Source organism: Lepisma saccharinum, chromosome 14, assembly GCF_977018435.1.
Source record: "Lepisma saccharinum chromosome 14, izLepSacc3.1, whole genome shotgun sequence".
NCBI classification, from domain to species: domain Eukaryota; kingdom Metazoa; phylum Arthropoda; class Insecta; order Zygentoma; family Lepismatidae; genus Lepisma; species Lepisma saccharinum.
This window is the reverse complement of record NC_139242.1, coordinates 67,973,359-67,994,549: the sequence shown is the minus strand read 5'-3', so window position 1 is coordinate 67,994,549 and position 21,191 is coordinate 67,973,359. Positions and strand designations below refer to the sequence as shown.

General features: G+C 35.9%; 1 protein-coding gene across 4 annotated transcripts in view; it reads right to left on the bottom strand.

The window, feature by feature from the left end:
* Window positions 1-21,146, bottom strand: part of LOC145998601 (testis-expressed protein 47-like) — a 31,435-nt gene extending 10,289 nt beyond the window's left edge. For 2 of the 4 annotated variants that reach the window (XM_083135047.1, XM_083135050.1), the window contains exons 1-3: window positions 21,029-21,146; window positions 5,507-5,683; window positions 1,918-2,031 (exon numbers count right to left, since the gene is read on the bottom strand). In XM_083135047.1, the coding sequence (XP_082991173.1) occupies window positions 1,918-2,031; window positions 5,507-5,683; window positions 21,029-21,115 (378 nt within the window). In that variant the 5' untranslated portion in view covers window positions 21,116-21,146. Of the gene's footprint in view, window positions 1-1,917; window positions 2,032-5,506; window positions 5,684-6,188; window positions 6,385-20,356; window positions 20,439-21,028 lie in introns of those variants that run through there. The other 2 variants (XM_083135048.1, XM_083135049.1) reach the window with 2 other exon arrangements.
* Window positions 21,147-21,191: the final 45 nt, after the last annotated feature.

Genomic DNA, 21,191 nt, shown 5'->3' with positions numbered 1-21,191 from the left:
GTAACTGAACATGTTAATTCAGTTACAATTTACCTCTATTTATAAAGATATATATAAATTGCATTGCAATGTTGAGTGTATAAAAAGTTCAGTACAGGAACGACAAGTATAATTTTATCACCAGCAGTGATTTATCCATACTCAACACCAGGGGCGGTCAGGGACCAGCAGTCAGGCAGGGCACATTTTTCTTTTGGGTGGAGAGGGGGGGGGGGGGCAGTTAACCTCTATATTCCTCTTTAAGGTTTTTGAGGGGAGTTCCTTGATATGGAGTAAGTAAATTGTTCAAAAAATTTGGAATAAAATGTAACATTCTGATAAAGATATCTCTCCAATGAGCATTAAATACTCATTACGTAGGAATACGAAAAATCAGCAACATATGGAACAAATTACATGAATATAAAAAAACTCGAATACTGACGTCGGAACCCTATACTCCTGCAGTAACTAAAGTTTGGGTAGATACTGGAATGATTAGGAAAATGTTACACTGCAGTTTCTCTTCCATTGTCAATGAATTGAAAGGCGTAGATATTAAAGTTTCTACATGATTCAATGTCATATTCACCAAGTATCCACTAATATCAATGACTAAGTAGGAAAATGATGCAGCGTTAAGTTCAGTTACAACACTTTACATTGGCCATGTACCCCCAAAAAGTTTGTTTATACTTACGAAGATATTCTGTATGTCAAGTTGCTGGAACACAGACACAATTACACAAATAAATAAACACGTACAGTAACTATAAACTCGCGAAAACTAATTATTTCATAAGCGACCAATATGCACAGACGGAACGCAACGCAAACTCACACACTAACTCAAATCCAAATCCGTATTACAATGGGAAGAAAGGAGATGATAAACATTTTGATGTGTGTGAATGAGAAAAATTGTTTTTTTTATCTTTTTAGTGTGTTAATTACTGAAATATTTAGAAGTGAAAATGTAATGGAATTCGTATGTTATAGTAGTAATTGTATTTTGTCTGTTTTATTGTAGTAGATTTTGCGGGTTAAGTGGTAGAGCAGCCACAGGCTGAACTTCGCCCATGAATAAAGAAATTCTAATTCTAATTCTAATTCTAATTCTCAACTTTTCAGGTCGCCGGAACAAGCGCAAAGAAAAGCATTCGAGGTTTTTTTTCTATCTTATTGCTGCAGGCTGGAAAAACGAATAAACTGCCTGCCAAGCGTTGGAAACACTGAACGGTGAACGAGGCAAACATGAATGGGCAGGGCACCTCGTTTACTGCCCAGAGACGGCTACGAATTTTGCGCTTTTCCATTGTGAGGGGACCGTCCCTTGCCTATGTTGTAAATGCTTGGATCAGTCAGTGATGTCACGTCTCCGGGCAGAGCTGAGATTGGACTCTCTCCAACAGGACGGAGAAATATATTAACCTCGCACAGGGTGCATACCCTGTAAATCTGGTTGCAGCAACGTAAGGGTTGAGGGAAAAAACAACAAATTTAGGTACGCGTATATACCGATCGTCTCTTCAGATGAACTTTTTATGTTAAAATTGTTGTGGGGCAGTGCCCTAGTTGCCCTTTATGTAGCATCGCCACTGCTCAACACTCCTCCCAATATCCACCCTCCAAAATTCCTCAACTGTCCCCTAAAATTTTTCACAAAAGCCTAATTTCTGGTCTTTTTGGTGCTAAATTTATACTATACCCCCTAAATACGAACTGACACCCCACTTTCAGGTGGAAAGGTGCTCTGGCAGATAAGGAGCCAGTGCACTGAAGAATGTACTACACTACATTTAAGAATACTTTCCTCAACCAATTATCTTGTTACTCTTCTGCTACTGAATTCTCAATGATAAACTTGTCGGCATTCTCTTCAGAAGCACATTTTCATATACACATGGAAAAAAAGGACAAAATAAAAGGCATCCATACCTCCTTTATATGATGATGAACAGCCAGCACTTTCATTTCAGGAATGGAAACTTTCTGTGCCTTAATGTCCGACAGAAGCAGCCTCAAATGTTTCACAATAGTGTCTTCTGAGGCCTAAAATATTGCAAAATATAACATTACAGCACTTATAAATAAATACATACTTGCACTTTTATGTTTAAAAATTACAAATAATACAAAATATAAATGCAAAACATTCTTGTACAGTACATTACAATGGAAGAACGGTGTTGACTCAACATTATTGACCCTTTGTTATTCCAATTTTTACATTATCTGCAGATATTTCAAATAACATACCAAAAGAAAAGAAAAAAAAATCTGACCTTATTTATATTATTACTAGTCTAATAATATACTTTGAGTATACACTCATTAGTTTCTTCTTACTAATTCTGAGGTTCTTTTTTCTTATATCATTTTACTCTAAATTGCGGTAACAGTTTACTATGGGGGTGACGGATTTCTTCAAATTTACAGGAGAAAGTACTTACTCAAATCATTTTTTGTCGCATTGTGGAAGTTCTTGAATGTAGTTTTGATCCATTTTAATGCAAATGCATGTTGTTTTCTGCAAAAATCTCTGTCCGACACGCTGTTTCTGTTTCTGCACGAGAGCACAATGTTCCGTGTGTTAGATGACGTAAACCCCATAGTCAGTGTTTCAAACTTGCCATGTTTTCACTAGAACATGATGTGTCGAGTATTTTTATTGTTTTAATTTTTTTTTAACTATGATTGCTTAACCTAACCTAACCTTACGGAAAATGGTTTGTGAGGCTAACGTGGATGGTTTGTGGGGCTAACGTGGATAGATTTTGGGGCTAACGTGGATGGTTGTGAGGCTAAAGTCAATGGTTTGCGAGGTATTAGCATAATTTCAAATCCAGGCACGAAAGTAGGTATTTTTCGGTTAAGAAGGTTGCAACACTGCATAAATCGACAAAACACTTGCACATCGCGCGATGAACCAGAACGCTATCGCCATAATGTGTGTTACAGAATCGAAATAACAATTAACAGTAAGTACTCGTAAATGTAAGAAATAGACATTATCTTAGAAATGCATTATTTCACCTTAGGAAATGTTTCGCATTCCAAAATAGTACGTTACCAATGTAAAAAAGTGTGAAATAAATGGTTTATAGGTGTCACCCCACAGTAAACTAGTACCTAAATTGCATTGAGACTAATGGAATATTTTTTTAGTTTCTTTTCAAAATTTTCATGTGATGAGATTTCAGTGAACGATAATGGTAAATTATCTTTATTTTCTATTGAGAAATTTTGGAAAATAGTGGTGTTTATGTACAAGCCTTCTTTGGTAAGTTGTGAGCCACCTTATGTCATGTGGAACTTGGTTAAAGTTACAGCTGTGGCTCAGTGTCTCCAAAGATAAATATTTCTCGTTTCTTTAGCAACACTTGCATTCTAGTAACTTCATTTATAGGGGAGACCGGGGTAATTAGAACAGGAAACAGCCTGTAGAAGTTCCACTGTAAATTACTCAGAAAGTTACTGATGGATTTTTTAAAAATTTCTACCATTTCAAAGAACATCTTTTGTATATTTTTGAAAAAAATAATGACCATACCTGCATTGCAAATACTCGTCCAAAAAAAAAAATTGTCATGACACCATAAAATTGTTCCAATTACCCCATTTGGGGTTAATGGAACATAAGTTAGAAATTTCAACTGAATAGCTTTAGATTGCTGTTGGGGTAATAAGAACATCATATATAAATGTCTCATTTATCCTGCAAATTTGAACACAATAGCTCTACTTCTTCTGGAGTTATCAATGCTTGTTTAAATAAAATCCCAAGTTAACGTCTTTTTTCATAAAGTTCAATTTCCCAGCTGTGAAGCAAACATGTGTGAATGAAAATCAGTGTTCTATGATTTATTTGAAAGGTTACAGGCCATTCTACAATGTAGTAAAGAAAAAACTTCTAATAGTTACATGTACAATCTAGTATATCAATTAGAAAAAGTACAAAAAAGCATATTTTTTGGAGGAAAACTTACTCCAATTTGTAACAAGTAGTGCTAATACTTCTAAAAACACTTAAGATAACTTACACTAACAGGTTTAACTGTCGTGAAAAACTAATATATACAGAAATTAAGCTTATCAGTCTCAAAAAACAATTATATATGAAACCATAAAATATAGGCTACATGACAAAAGCTACACCAAAGAACACTTGACCCATATTAACATTTGTCAGTTTGGCACCAGTAGATCTACTGATTTGAATGTTTGATTTCTTTTTTGAAAGCTTCATACTTGCTCTTAATGATGTCATACAATGGAAGGGTAAATGGACCGATTCCATTTAACTCCAAAGGTCCGTAAAATATAAACTTCCTATCAATTTCTTCAACATCAGGTCTTCGTGGCCAATCGAACTTGCCAGTTTCTTTTTCCTCCAGAAACTTGATTGTTGCTTTAGACTGGCCATTAGAGATTTTAATAATTCTACCAACATACCACTTTCGCTCGTAATATACAGCGTAGTACTTTTCCAGTTTGAATAGGACTACATCGTCATCCTCTGATTCTATTTTACTATGTATATCACAATATACTTATCTAATGATTACAATTACCGTTTTTTGAATGTTGATACAAAATACCAAGTATGACATTATATTATACATTGAACAATTTTAAAGAGTTGACCTTTGTATATAAACCTTGATGCCAATGCAAATGTACACAATTTCAATAAATTTAATTATAAATTTGAATGTATCATATCTTTCTTGTCTGAAAGAACACATATGATTGAAGATATTTGTTTTTCATATTGCCAGTCAAAAATAACTGTTATGACTAAATTATTATAAATATTGCACAAATGTGGAACTTTGAACTTAGCCTAACCATTTTCAAATGTTGTTATGACAATGTATTATTTTTATTGTCATATTCATGGTATTTCAAGATGATGTTCTTATTACCCCATGACTGTTCTAATTACCCCAAGCAAAATCAAGCAAATTACGCAATGTTCTAATAACCCCTTTGGAGAAATTTTTGGGGTAATAAGAACTTTGCTTATAAAAACCAGGCAAAATGCCCATAGACAACCAAACTCACATGAAAAGATGTGTGCCCTTATGTTTTATTATAGGGGTGAAGAAAATTTTGCAAGGGTTCTTTCATTCACATCCAGTATATGCAGAAGCAGAGAAACACCAAACATGCGTCACATCATTTTTTGCAGGTGTATAATAAAAGTCAAATAAAACTTACTTTTGTGTAGTTATTCCAATAACAAATTTTCTGCATGTAGGTTTAGTGTAGGTACATAGGTATGAAATGTTATTACACCAGTCTTTTCGTTTTAAATTATTCTACATTAACATGTTCCAATAACCCCATGTTCTAATTACCCCGGTCTCCCCTACCAAAGTTTTGACAGTAAAAGTGCTACAAAAATTCAACACTAGAACAATGATACAGATATTCAAAGAATTTTTATAAAGGCAGAGGTTCGTTATACAATCTTCAACAGCCTTAAAATCATTGAATTTTAAAATGTAAAGGGTTTACTCACTTCAATTGTGTGCATGAAGTGAGTTGGGTATACAAGAAGGAAGCCTGACAGTTGTTCATCCACATGTCCTCCATTTATGTGTCTTATGTTTTTTTCAAAACACTGCTTCAGTTCAGCTCCATCTTCAGACAACGATTCATGTTTACCAATGTACATAACCCGATGGAGAAATGCTCTCTGGAAGAAAATATAGGAGTGTGCTATAAATGCAAATCCAATTACTTGTTTACTTGAACACAGAGTGACATACAGTACATTGAGCAAATACAGTGTTCATACTACAAAATGATTGCACAGAGCATAGAAAAAAATGTTGATAATGCAATGTTGAACCATTTGAAATGGCAAAAAGTTACTTATAAGATGAAAGTACTTTATACAACAGAAGATAATTTGCATCGGTGATTGAGTAATTCGAGTGCACAAATCATCTCTTCTTAAGGCAAATTCAAATCTCTGCTTAGATTTATTTTGTGTTTGTCCATTCATCATTAATCATTATTTATCTGCATCATCGATGTTAACCTGTGAGCATGGGCGGTGCCATGAAGGTGTGAAGCGGTGCTTGCACACCACTTAATTTTCTTCTGCGCCCCTTTTTCATAACCTACTATCAACCAAAATTATTGTTAACTCTTCACAGAGAGAAAAAAATTGAAAAACAAAAGACTGGAAACAAAACCTTTCTTTAAATAGGCTACAAACAAGCAATTATTGCCGGCCTCCATGGAAGAGTGGTTAGTGCAGCATGATACAATGGCAGAGATCCTGCGTTCAGTCTGGGATGGGTGGTTGCATGTGAATGTCCCTTCATCAATTTCTTCATATTATCACTCATCCTCATCTTCACGATTTGTAAAAAGTTGCAGAAAAGTGAACTAAAGAAACAAAATCAATCAATCAAATGATTATTCACCAGATATCTTTTTTTTTTTTTACTAATCATGAACTTTTGTCTATAGTTAGTAAACACTACTTTTTCTTTAATTTGCAGTTACAAAAAGGTTTAACCAAATCAGCTTTTTGTGTGTTGCAGTTGTCATATTACGTTATAACTTGTGAACACCATATGCGTAGAATATTATGTATTGAAGACAGACCACTATTATTGTATACAATGGACAAGCTATTGGTTCTAGCCTGAAAGAGAAGCCTCATATACTTTTCTGTACATGCGGTTGTTATGATCAAAGCAAGCGCACAAGTAGTATAATTGGCTATACAACCAGCTCCACTTATAAGTGTAGAAAAGAAGAGGTCATATAATTAAACAGCCCGATTTGCCCACACTTAAAATTATGCCAAGATCCTCTTATTCCCCAATTCTTCAAGTGTGATATGCTCTTAATTCTCAAGAATTTTGAATCCTAGTGTAGAAAAGAAGAGTTCATATGCCCCGATTTGCCCACACTTAAAATTATGCCAAGATGCCCTTATTCCCCAATTCTTCAAGTGTGATATGCTCTTAATTCTCAAGAATTTTGAATCCTAGTGTAGAAAAGAAGAGTTCATATGCCCCGATTTGCCCACACTTAAAACAATGTCAAGGGGGGGCATATAGCCCAATCGGCCATGTGTGTACATATTTAAATCTAAAGAATTTTGAATTCTAGTGTAGAACTCCCCTCAGACAGATTTGCCTATGTGTGTAAAAGCTACATCTCTCAGTTTGTTGTCCATAAACTTGTCAAACATATGCCCCTTCTTGATATTGTTTTGGCTACACTTAAAACTAAGGCAAAATGTCACTCTCACCCACCCACACCCATTTATATTTACTTCCGGTCCGGTAATAAGCAGAGCTCTTCTAGAATTGTTCTGTGACTCTCTCATTTCTTACATCATAAACATATGATTTTTCCCCTATGAGAATAACACTACATATGGTGTCATCAGGTAATGCCTCATGGAATTCACAGATAATTTTAATGTTTGTCCTGTCATTAACCACAACTTGTTTCCTTTTTGAAGTGTTGATTACAAACATGGGTCTCTGTGCTTTGAATTCATCTGGTGTGTAATACATGTCAGTATTGCCAGTAGTGACCCTTTTGTATGCTGTAAATGCTTCATATAATTTAAGGAAATCATCCTTGGACATGCCTAAATTATAATTTTCTCTAGGGAATACCTCATTTCTGCCATTTTTAAGATATATGTTCTTGATGTTGCAGTTATCAAATCTACTTGAATTTTTTTCCTGATTATTGTGTCTTCAGTCTGAAACAGAACCACCACAAAATCCGGCATGTCATATTGTATACTGGAGAATGAATTTGTAGCATCAAACTCATAATAAGTACCAGTTGCAGGCTTCTGTACACATTGATATGTATAAAATTGTAAAGGAATCTGTGGATTTTTTATTATATCTGCTTTGTATTTAAGAGCATAACTGGCTTCATATTCAACAACTGGGATTCTTAGCTCCATAGTCTGAATAATGCATTTGCCCTCATCAGGAAGGGTATTAGGCAGAGCTTCCCCTGTAGAGTTTAATGTGCTGTACCTCATCAAAGCATTATTATCATTGGCAGCTCTTCTAAATGTGATTCTTAAACCACCCTTCCACATAATATCTTTGTAATCTGAGAAGAATCCCGGCAACAGGCGCATAGGAAACAGCACTGTGTGGCTCTTGGTTAATATTTTTTCACCAGCCTCAAATCCACCTATTTTGTAGTAAGAAGCCTCGGTTTTGGATAATTTTAGTGTGGCCAAAGCTGTGGAGGTAATGCCGGGATAATCCACTCTGTTTATAACAACACCATGCTTTCTGATCTCAATTTCAGAGAACAGATGCGGCACAAAATTGTCCACCAATCTTATATTTGAATTTGCCGGATAATCTGTTCCATCGAGCTTTACAACATCAAATTTGATGTATAGATCTCCCCTGTGGGGGTGTATAAAGCCATCCCCTACATCAAGATCAACCTCAATTTCTGTGTTGGGTTGATTTAAATTTGCAAATGTCCTCCTGTTTGGGGGGAATGATTGTAGCTCATAACTCTCAATATTTTCCATTTTTTTTTTATGTATTTTTATTTAAATATTAATCTCTATGATAGCAGTTGTTGTGGCTCCAGCAAAATCAACTAATTCTTCTTTTTCATTAGTGACCATCAATTCAATATAATCTATTCTATTATGACACACAGGAAAATATAATGTTGGGGATGGAGTGTAGATGATTGGCTCCATAAATTCAGAATTAGGTTTGAATGTTGCAATGATGCCAGTTTGTTTGTGAGTGCCTATGCCATTTGATTTGGTGATCATACCCTCAGCCACATTACAGTGAATATTCAGAGTCTCTATGGCTAAGAATTTAGGTATATTAATAGCAGTGTGCTTGATGGCCGGTTCAAGTTTCGTGTTGTTCTCAAAGCCTAATAGCTCTCCTATAGTACCCAGATCCACTGTTCCTGTAGCAGATACAATCTCTACTCTGTGAGTGACAGAATTTTGAGTTAAGACTATACCTCTGGGTAATTGAGCATTTAGAGTGGACAGATTATATTGCCCTGGAGTGATGACAATTTTTTGATCCCCTACTGCAATTTTGTTGTTGTGGTGTGTAATATTAGGGATCAAGTACATGCCATAAAATGCTCCGAGAGCTATTGTTTTGGGATACACTATATCATCATGTAATTTGAGTTTCAATATTGAATTTTGGCTGGTGAGATGGAATACCCCCATGATGTTTTAAATACCACAAGGCTTTTTGAAAATTTTCAATTGATGGTTTATTTATTTGAGACATATATCTGAGAACAGATAAACACAAATGTCCACAATTAACATCTTTGAAGTTTTGAACACGGGCATTATTGTAATAAAGATTAGCTGATTTTAGATATTTTACTAAATTTTCAGGTGGAACACCTCCAAATGAATCAAACACAAATGCCTCATCTTTTAAATATTTAAGATGACAAATCCAGTGAGTGCCCTGATTTTTGTACTTATCCAAATTAACAATGCCACACTCTTTGTTGAGTGGTTGTTCTGGTAAAGAATCAGACATGTACACACCTCTAAAATTTTTGATGCCCAGTGGCTTGATTAAAGCTTCAATATCTTGGTTTGTAAGCGGCTCTTGTTTTTTTTAAACTTATTCATGGCTCTCTTAACACCTTTGCCTTGTTTCTCCATGGCCAGGTTATGGCGCTTCAATTCATCTAATTCTGCCCTATTTTTCTTGGCATCTATTACTGTTTTTGCTATGGCAGCTGATCCCCCAGCCAAGCTCCCAACAGCCCCGAGAGCAGCTAAGATGGCCGGGATAGTGAATATGAAACCCCCTACATGTGATTTTTTTCTAGATTGCTGTAATTTTTTTAATTGGGGGGTACTAAGCAACAATTTCATACCATGGCCCTTTGCAAGACAAGAATTTTTTTTCTTCCGCTGCTTTTTGGTTAAAAGGCTATCAATAGTTTTAAGAGATTTAAGACCTGCATAAGGTATTTGATACATAACACCCTTGGCCTTCATTCTAGGTTTATTATATACATATTCACAGCCCCCACCCCAGTTTTTGTTTGGTGTTCATAGCTATGGTGGTCCCCAATGCTGCTATTTTTTCACTTAAAGAAGCATCTTTGCTTACAAATCTACCAAATGCAGCCTCTTCTAATTTTTTGTCTGCAACATGTCTCTTGTCAAGATCAGAATGTGTGTTGTATGCTATGTCATGGTCTCTACAAGCAGCATCTAGGGGATTAACACCAGGATCACCTCTGTTTAATCTATGGTCCAATTTTGTGCCTGGACCACAATACTGATAGCCTGGAATATGTAGTTCAAATGGCAGCTTGTTTATAATGTCATTAACCAACCCCCGGCCCTCAGAAATATTCCAAAATTTAGGTGGTAGAGTATTAATAATTTTTATAAGATATCCAATCCCCTTAGTGTCATGCACTATAAAATTAGACAATTTGGTGCTTATCATGTCCATAATTCCAACCTTTTCATTGTAAAAATTGTGGTTGCCAGCATTTTCCTCCCCAGCTATCACCAATAACCTATCTACAAGTTTCCTGACATCATCAACCCACACAAATTCTTTAGGCAGGGTGTTGTATTGTTTGATTCCACTGCCTGTCTTAATTTGTGACCATATGGGCTTGATTAAATTGTTGTATTTTGCTCCACTGCTAGACTTGACTCTTTTTTGTGTGGGATCATTGTTCTGGTATAGAGCATCTGATTTTATTAATATTTCTTTGTAGTGCTCATAATCTTGATCTGTATAGCTGCCAGGCCTTTTCCTAGTCATCAGTTCCCACAATCCAGGTGTGCCGGGATATTTAACAAAACCACCTCTTTGTCCAAGATGAGATTCTGAATATACAATTATATCATCTCCCATAAATGTTACTCTGAAATTGCCAATTCTATGTATGATGCTACCATCACGCTCTGTGTCAGCATATAAGCCAAAAACCTCATCTTTGTTGTCTTTAGGTGTGCTTAAATATTTTTGAGCAAGAAGACCCAATTCAATAGGATCCTGAGTAGCTTCAATTCTTCGAGGAGCAACAGGACTAGGTGTATGAATACTGGAAAGTGGGGTGATTGGACAATCTAATATGTTCCTTGCAGCTACAGGTACAAGCTCTGTGATAAAATTTTGATTTTGCTCTGTAACAGTTTTGATATTTTTACCTAATTCACTAATAGCATCAATAATAGGCTGTTCTGTTTGTTTGTGTTGTTCATAAATTCCTCGGTTCTGTGATTTCCATCCCTTAAATCTTTTTACAAGATAATCTCTTAATTTAAGATCATCAATGATTGGCCTTTTCATGGTTATTTATATATGTTTCAATGTCTAGAAAATTGTTGATTTTATTTCTGTATTTGCCACTATTGGGTTTTCTTGTCATATCAATTGTGACAAACCCATAACTGTCCTGGTTCCAGCACCTACTGCAAAACTTGGAAAAATCATTGTAGCTCAAGTCCCCACCTACATATTCATCATGTATGTGTTTGAGGTTGGTATGATCTTGATGAAACACACATATAAAATTGCTGTTGTCTCGGATCAGCTGCTTCGGTATTTTTGAAAAAGTCTGTGCCAGGTAGAAGCAATCAATGTTTTTGTGTCGGCCCTGTGTAAAGAAATTTCTAACCTTGTTTTGATTATCCAGTATAATGTCATCAAACACAACAACAGAATTATCGAGACATTCATGGAGTGGCTTAACATCTGATTCAAAAGTGGCAATATCCAATCCATCATATAGCTTCATCAGCTGCTGATATTTTAATTGTTCCAAGCTCTTAGAAAAAACATATAAGTGCCTGTTTTTCCAGTCTAACCAGTTGGGTGCCAATAAAAAATTATCAACCATTAGTGTAGTTTTACCACAAGCTGATGGCCCAACAATAAGACATCTAATATTTTCAGGCAGCAACTTGCCATTTCTCTTAATCTGCTGTTCAGGTTCTGGCAGCCTTTTTATAACATCCCAGGTGCTCATATTATCACTTTGTCTGCATCGATCCAGCTGTGTTCTGGGAGTCCTAGCCATTTGACAAATAACTTGTTGCCTTTTCTGCGGATGATTTTTTCTATGAGATATGTGTCAGGCTGTTTAGTTTTGCTGAGTTCTTCTTCATAGAATCTGCCTTTGAGAATTTCTCCTCGGTGATCTTTTATTATATATGTGTTAAGGGTCCCAGGTTTAACTTGAACCACTGTAAATAATTCAGTGCTCCAGTTTCTTGTAAAGCCTCTTTTGAATAAGTGCTTATATTTGCTGATTCTTACTTGATCACCAACCTTGTATTTGGCCTTTCTTGTTGTTGGCTGGTATCTAGGATAATAAACAGTCCTGATCAATTTTTGCTCATCAGATGAAGTTACTTCAGAGGGTTTCATGTTGATTGTGGAATGGACCGAGTTGTTATATTTATGTAGAAGTTCTGGAAGAATATTAAGCCATTTAAAATTACCTTGAAGTGTAAATTGTTTATACATAAGATTTTTTAGGGTTTTGTTGAATCTCTCTACAATTGAGGCCTTGAGATCACTGTAACTCGAATAATGTTTTATTGACTGGCTTTTAATAAATTGTTGGAACACAGAATTATAAAATTCTTTGCCATTATCTGTTTGCAAATAGCGCGGTGATCTTCCACTCTGATTGATGATTGTCCTGATGGCTTCTGTAACACATTTTCCAGTCTTGGATTTGAGTGGCACAGCCCAGGCAAATTTTGAAAATGTGTCTATTACAGTGAGTAGATACTTGTAGCCCTTGTTGATTTTGTCTAAGTTTTTTAGCTGTCCACTTGCCATTTCAATCAAGTCGCTCTGCCATAAATCATCTATGCCTTTTGTGACTACTGGCAGTCTCTTATAATTATGTCTGGCTTGTCTGTGTAATTCATCAACAATAATTTGTCTAGACATAATATGAAAACAGGAATATTGCAACTATGGGGTGTTCAGCAGCTGATACTACAGGATTTTCTAAATATAATTTGTCCCCTATTTGTATTTTAAATTCCAGAGATCCATCATCTTCAGCATAGGCTGTTTCTAATGTATTGGGATCTGTAAAATCCTCTAACTCCACACTGGTGATTTTTGGTTTGTTGTCAGCATTTGTTATTGATAAGGTGGGGTAGTGGTGTGCCTGTGGTTGAAGCCAATATTTGATCTTGATTGGTCTCAGTGTGCCCCCAACAAAAAATTGGTAATAAAATTGAGCAGGGGACAGCATATATATTTTGCCACCTGGTGTAAATGGTGAATCATATTCTTTGTTGGGGATGCTGTACAATTCAAGAATTACTGTATGTTTTGGATTCTCGATTATGCCTGTTATTTCTTTTTCTGCTGTAAGCAATCTGCTTGTTACAGATTCAAGGTGCTCATTGATGGTCCTAACAACATCATCATGGCCTGGCTTGATCTTTATGTCCACAACAAGTTTTTTGTATTGTTGCATAATTTCTTGTAGCTGGGTGGCAAAAACAGACAGGGCATTTGCTTGATTTGATTCCATGGTCCCTAGCTGTTGCTTGATATTAGCTACAATTTGTTGCAAATTTTCAATAACTGCCAATTTTGAATTTTGAGCAGTAAGATCATGGACCTGTCTTCTGATATCCTCAAACAGGGCATGCAGTTCATTAATATGTTGATTGGTTGGTAGAGTGGCCACTGTCTGAGTAAGTTGTTTGATCTCTGTCTGGATATTCTTGATATCTTCTGATTTCAATATGCGATTCACTGCCCTCTTAATATTTTTAAGTTCCTGTGATGTAGGCAGATTTGATACAGTATTTTGCAAAGATTCAAGTGCCAATTTCACATTATTTAATTCAGAAGCATCAGCCACATTTTGCATAGCATTTTGGAGCAGGGCTATATCTGCCTGAGTGGGTGTTGATTGTTGTAAAATTTTAAGTTTTGTTTGGATATCATCAATCAAGTGATGAAAATGAGATAGTTCAGATTCAGTGTTGAGGTTTTCAAGCTTTGTGATCTGTTCCTGGACACTGACAAGTGTGTCTACAATACCGGGCAAGCGGGATTCTTGTACATTTGTCAAATCACTTTGCACTGCTGCTATTGTACCCTCAAGATGGGTTATGGTACTTTGAATTTTTCCAAAATCTTCATATGTTTCAAGTTGCAGCTTGATGTTTGCAACACTCCGAGTTATTGCACTCAAAGCATCAGAAGATGGCAAGTTGTTCATAAAATTTTCAAGTGTCTCAATTTTTTCTTTAACCTCGGCTATGGCATTGTTCAAGGGGTCCAGATTAGGTATTTGGAGTGACTGAATCTGTTCCTTTAGAGTGGAAATCACTAGATCAAAATCTTCTTGTGATTTTATGCTTTTAACAATTGTTTGGAGCTGTGTCTGGACATTATTTATCTGCTCTTCCAATTGCTGTTTCAATTGCTCAGAGTTGGTGGCTTGGGTCTTAAATTTGGCTTGAAGAGCTGCTACAGCCTCTTCTAAACTTTGAAAATTATCTAATGTGGCCAGATCAGTATATTTCTGAAGCAATAATTTGAGTTCAGAATCAATTTTAAGAAGAGGGTCCATGCATTGTGATTGCAAATTTGTAATTTCTAATTGAAGACTGGCATTAAGTGTGGTTTGTAAAGCTTGTAAATCACTTCTTAATTTCTTGACTATGACATCAAGCATCAGAATCTCATCACTGTGATCTTCATGTCTTGTATGGCCAAATATATCATTAGGCATTTTTGTTTTAATGGTTATTTATTATTGAATATCTGATTCTTAATTCTATAAAAAAAGGTATAAGCTTGTCATATGACCCCGGGACCTCAATATATAAGCAGTCACCAGCAGAAACAGTATATACAGTGCCAGAAATCATGTTTGAGTGCTTAATTCTATAAATATTTCTCCCTACTGAAATCTTGACATCACCCTCAGGGGTTGTAATAAATTGTAATTGCCCACCTACAGGTAATTGGTAATGATTTAAATTATTGTTAAATATGTACAATATTTTACCTGTTTCTTCATCAACATCTGTAAGTATGCTGTTCAGATGAATAATTAACAAGCCACTTAGTTTAGATATTATATCAGAAGAGGGTTGTGGTGTTGGCAGCTCCATAATAGCCTGTTTTTTGACCCCAAATAAGTTCATAGGCATGTTTATTTATTTCAAATCATGCTCTGTAATTGGGCATTGTTTGCCACTTTTCAAATCACAATGACCCCATGGTAGAGTATGTATGCCACATGATAAAATGCATCTCTTGTCATCATGTGGGTCCAGAGCCACTTTTCTTACAACATTTGTAGTCAATAAGTGATCCACACTCTGAATTCTATTTTCTGATGTTCTGATTGTGCTACATGATTTGAGGCAATTTTTGTAATCTTCAAATTCAAGCTCTTTTTCAACAGTCACTCTGCCAATGCCCTTGGCTTTTTTGGCAACAACACCACTACATGTTTCAAAACTGTACATCTTGGCTCTTAACCCAGCAAATGCCACAATAACATCACAAAGTGTCTCATCTTTTAACTTGCCAGGCACCTTTTTGTTGTGGGGTTGAATTCTTGTATGTTCACTGCTATCAAAATATTCAAGCAATTCAGGCTGTGACATATCTTTATAAACATCTTATGTTTGAATATCAAGAACAAAACTATCTGTGTCCATGTACATCAGTTTTACACAATCACCATACAAAGGTTTCAGCACATCATAATACAATTTTAACATGTGTAATTTGGCCAATTCCAATATCACAGCCCCTACATAAATAGGTTTATCAAACTTAATCTTTGTTTTTTTCATGTTGAAAAGTGCCATATTTTCATCATAAATTCTTCTATAATTGAAATTAGGCTTTGCAATCAATTTTTTGCTCAGGCTGGGGTCAGTAATTATTTTAACATCGGTATGTTTAGTGACATTTTCAATAGTTTTGCCATATACAGAATTGACCATCAATTTAAACAAAGATTTATCAAATTGGCTTATTGCAGATGTTCGAAGCTCTGTGTTTGTATCAATATATGGCTTCAACCATTTTAAGTGCCTGAACCTCAAAACTTTGCCAATTTTGGTCACTTGAACACCATGATGCATCAGGAACTGGAGGTTTTTGTAATATATGACATAACCCTGTTTTGGCTCCAGTGTCATCATCAATTTCTTCTGTTTAGAGCCAGGTAGGCACTGAACCTCAGGAATTGGGGGCAGATCAGAAAATTTGTTGTGTAAATTATCTGGAATTGTCAGATCAACCTCTAAGAAGAGGCCATAGTCACTGTCATCAAAATCCTTAAGATCTTCAATATTGAAATCTTCAACCCATTCAAGCCCTGAATATGGCAGTTTATCCATCATGGCATAACCGTACAGGCTGTTTGCATCTACATACAGTATATAATTTGATGGCAGTGCTGGATCATAATCAGGAATATATTTGTTATTTGCTCTGCCATATCTCTGAGAACATTGCACCATGCCTCCTCTTATACATTGTTCCGTAAACAGATACATATCTTGATCCTGGATCAGATCCAATTGCATTTTAGTGTTTAAAAACATTGCGGACCATGCTAGGCCCGGAGCACTGTAAAAATATATTGGATCCAGCTTATAATTTTGCATGGAAGATTTTCTGAATGCTTGCAGTATATCAGCTAAGAGAGTGACATCAAGTTTTAAATATGCATTGTGATAATCACCAAATGTCTGGCATTTTAAATTGTTCCACATCAACTGGGCATGGTGATAATCTTCATCAGTGATTCCAGATCCTCTGATTTTGCTGTAAAACTCTTGTGGTGGCAGAGAACACTCATCAAATTTAGAAAAATCTGTAACATAATCATATGGATATACACCCTTCCGCCTAATTAATTTCAGGTCCTGATTTGGAAACAAAGCACATGTAATTTTGAATTGATCATCAGATAATTGAGTGGCCAGTGTAGCCAGGCTAGCCGATAAAATTCTGTATGAATCAAGAAATCTTAAGTGAATAGAAACACCATTAACTTTAATTATTTTGCTAATCGCTATATATTTCTCATCATTTTCTGCTAAAATATTTAAATTCTGCTTGTTAAACCCCTCGTACCTGAATAAATGATGAAAATCATAATTGGATGCACCATGGCAAAATATGGGGACAAATTTTGGTCTCTGGATCTGAATATTGCAGCTATTACACAGGGCCATTAAAAATTTACCATCTGTATGAGAATGGTGATGAACCTTGATATTTGCATCTGAAAATTCAGAATCACATACCGGGCATTTTTCTGCATTGTTGAAATCTTCATTCTGTTTCTCTGTTAAAGGCAACATGGGTTTTGATTTTAATAAGACATTAGATGCTATGTCATGGCACTCATTTTCTATTCTATGTGCAAATTCTTTGATGGCATCTGCTCCCATGTATAAATATTCTTTACTAACAACCCCATCCTGTACAACCACATAATAAAAACTGGAAGGTTCATGTAGCTGGTATGATGTAATTGAAGATTCCTCAGGGTCTGGGCTGCAGAATGCAAGGGGTTTGAGATTTGATTCAAAATCACAGACTATATATGCTGGGTGTTCCAACAAGGCTTCAAACTTTTTGAATTTTGCATTTTCACTTGGCTTTGGCATCACCATATGAACAGGTTTATGGTTGCCACAGTATTTCAGATGCTCAAGTAACTTGTTTTTAGCAATTTCTGCATTCACTTCCCGAACCCCTTTCACCATTTTTCTACCATCAAATACAGACAAACATCTTCTGCACAACTTGAATATTGTCTTAGTTTTGTCTAGTTGTGTTCTGACTAAAGCTTCAAGATTATGTATCAGAGTGTAATGATTTGTGCCATCCTTTTCAATTAAGAGCAGATCAATCGGAATAGCAGATTCATCATCAAGTGTACTGATTCTGAGAGGATCTATCAAGCAATTGTCACGGCCAGTGGAACAAGTAAATACATTAATAGATAATTGTTTGCCATTGATGTGCCTGGCCTTTTTTTCAAATTTATCAATATTCTGAACAGGCAATGGATATTCTAAGCCCTCCATTGCCTCATCAAAATCATTTTCATGTTGTTTATAATAAGTTATTCTCTCAGGATTCCTTGAAACTGGATACAAAGCAGCTAAAATACACCACAAAAAGCATTTCTGGTCATTATTTTTTATATTAACCACGGCTGTTTTGTTTTTGATATTGGCAGGTAATGGCACATAAGTGGAACCTTGTAATGGGCTGAATTCAGAAATATTAACATATAACTTGTGTGAAGATCCGCATAGGCTCCATCCAGACTCTTTTGCAGCAAATTCAGAGTGTTTAATATTCAATTGATCTATCAAACTGCTTATTATTTTGTCTGAATTTGCATTTGAATATACAGGTACAGTTTCTGTTATGTGGGGCTGTGTAAATTTTGTGCCATTTGGCTTCTTATATTGTGTAAACAATTTGAGGGACAGCTTATAAGAGCCATTTTGTGCATTTAGAATTGCCTGCCCATCAGGATTTATACTGTTCAAAAAATTCTTAATACCACATCTTGGCTCTGATACAAACTGATAATCTCTTAATTGGCCATTAAAACTGCTATGGATAGGTGCTGCATAGCGTGGCTGCTTTGCTGCTCTAGCATTAACAGGTGCTTCATGCTTCCTTTTCAGACCAGATGTAGATGGTTGTGGGGGCAATGTTGATGACTGTACACAAGAATTACACTTGTGCCATTTGTAATATGCCTTGCTTAATATTTTATGGCATCTTGGACACATTTTTGTGGTTTTTCTGCATTTCTTAGAGTCACAAATATGCCGGTGCCTAGACCAATTAGAACTAGATATATTTTTATTACACTGATTGCAATATTTTTGATTTGGCATTTTTGTTGTTTGTTTATATATGGGCAATATGCCGAAACAATTATAACAGCAGTGAGTGGCTGAGCTAGTGCTTTTATACCCAAACAACAGCAATAACTATGCTCTGGTGATCCCCAATATAGAGTAGTTTTGTTCTTTTATGCTGTTGTACAACACACTTTACCAGGTTTCAAACCTCAGCTGTATATCAGCTAGCAATAAATATTCTCAAAATATCACGTGTGGGGATATTATTCTGCCACATGTATTTCAATCTTACACATTTTGTCAGGCCTCAAACCCGAGCCTCTTGTTTACAAGGCACCAATATTAACACTTTGCCATCAGGGGAGGCATTACATTTTATCAGGATTCAAACCCGAGCCTCCTGTTTACAAGGCAATAAGCCATGGGACTATGTCCACATTTTATTGAGAACCCAGAGCTCATAGCTCTATATCAGCTAAATACAATTCAAAGTTGGACTTTCAAATTGTGCAAATGTATATTCTGTAAGTCCCGCTAGGGTTTATATTAACACAACAAGACAAGACCAGAATTGTGCTCTGGCTTGTCTGACAACATGCAAGGGGCCAATATTCTCATTACTGAGAATTTCCCTTGGAGTCAATAACATGAAGGCATGTACGGGGGGGGGGGGAATTTTCCCTGAAAGGGTACAATGTAGATTTTATCTCATGCATGCACGCATATAAATCTCCCAGGCCTGCTTAATTAATTGCCTGCCGGGACATGGAACTGATCAAAAGATTAGAAAAAACATGCAAGCAGTTTGCACGCCTGCCCCTTGTATTGTATTGACGTGAATGCAAAAGCTCTTATGAGCATTTTTACACTAGTTTTAAGTGTAGCCAAAACAATATCAAGAAGGGGCATATTTTTGACAAGTTTATGGACAACAAACTGAGAGATGTAGCTTTTACACACATAGGCAAATCTGTCTGAGGGGAGTTCTACACTAGAATTCAAAATTCTTTAGATTTAAATATGTACACACATGGCCGATTGGGCTATATGCCCCCCCTTGACATTGTTTTAAGTGTGGGCAAATCGGGGCATATGAACTCTTCTTTTCTACACTAGGATTCAAAATTCTTGAGAATTAAGAGCATATCACACTTGAAGAATTGGGGAATAAGGGCATCTTGGCATAATTTTAAGTGTGGGCAAATCGGGGCATATGAACTCTTCTTTTCTACACTAGGATTCAAAATTCTTGAGAATTAAGAGCATATCACACTTGAAGAATTGGGGAATAAGAGGATCTTGGCATAATTTTAAGTGTGGGCAAATCGGGCTGTTTAATTATATGACCTCTTCTTTTCTACACTTATAAGTGGAGCTGGTTGTATAGCCAATTATACTACTCGCACAAAAACTTAATAAAGTTAGTAGTATAATTTTCAGTTTAATTGGCATATTTTCATAGAAGCGTACTAACTGTTGATCGGTATTTCATATAGGGCTACTAGCCGGTTCCTGTGGCGGAGTAGTTGGCACATCGCACTACGACGCCAAGGGTCCCGGGTTCGAATCCCAGCCTGGGCATGGGTGGTTGTGTGTGAATGTCCCTTCATGTATTACATCATATCACTCATCCCCATCTTATAATAATAATAATAATAATAATAACATATCTTTATTGAACGGGCGAGGTTCAGCCATGGTTCAGCGTACGCTGTTCTCTCTCTTCGCATGTTAGCTAGAAGTGGCACAAAAAGCGAGGTAAAATAAAGCAAATCAATCAATGACATCAATGCATGCATATCATGTTTTCTTTATTTTCACCATCGCACGCCCAACATTTTAATTACTTACCCCTAGATGATTAATCCTAGCGCCGCCGCTGCCTGTGAGGTATAGAAAATAGACGTGAATTATGAAGAAAAAAACACCACACATGGGATAAATTTCTGAAGTTTTTAAGGAATGCCCATTTCATGGTCATTTTCGCTCAGTATGTACCCTTATGTACCCAAATAATGATCTCACATCCCTCCCATATGGAGAATAAGTAAGTACGTGTAAAATGTTTGTTGTCTCCTGGTATTTCGCACATATATTTTGCGATCAAATAATAACATGCATTATACAGAGAAAAATACTTACTCTTTTAGTATATCGAAGCTTATTACGAACGACATCATATATTGTTTGCTTTTCTGTTTCTTCAAGTATACTTCCTGACAGTTCCATACTTGTTTATTGTGGTTGCCATAGGAACGTAATTCGTTCCAAGAAATGTACATTCTAAGAGATTTTATCACAGAGA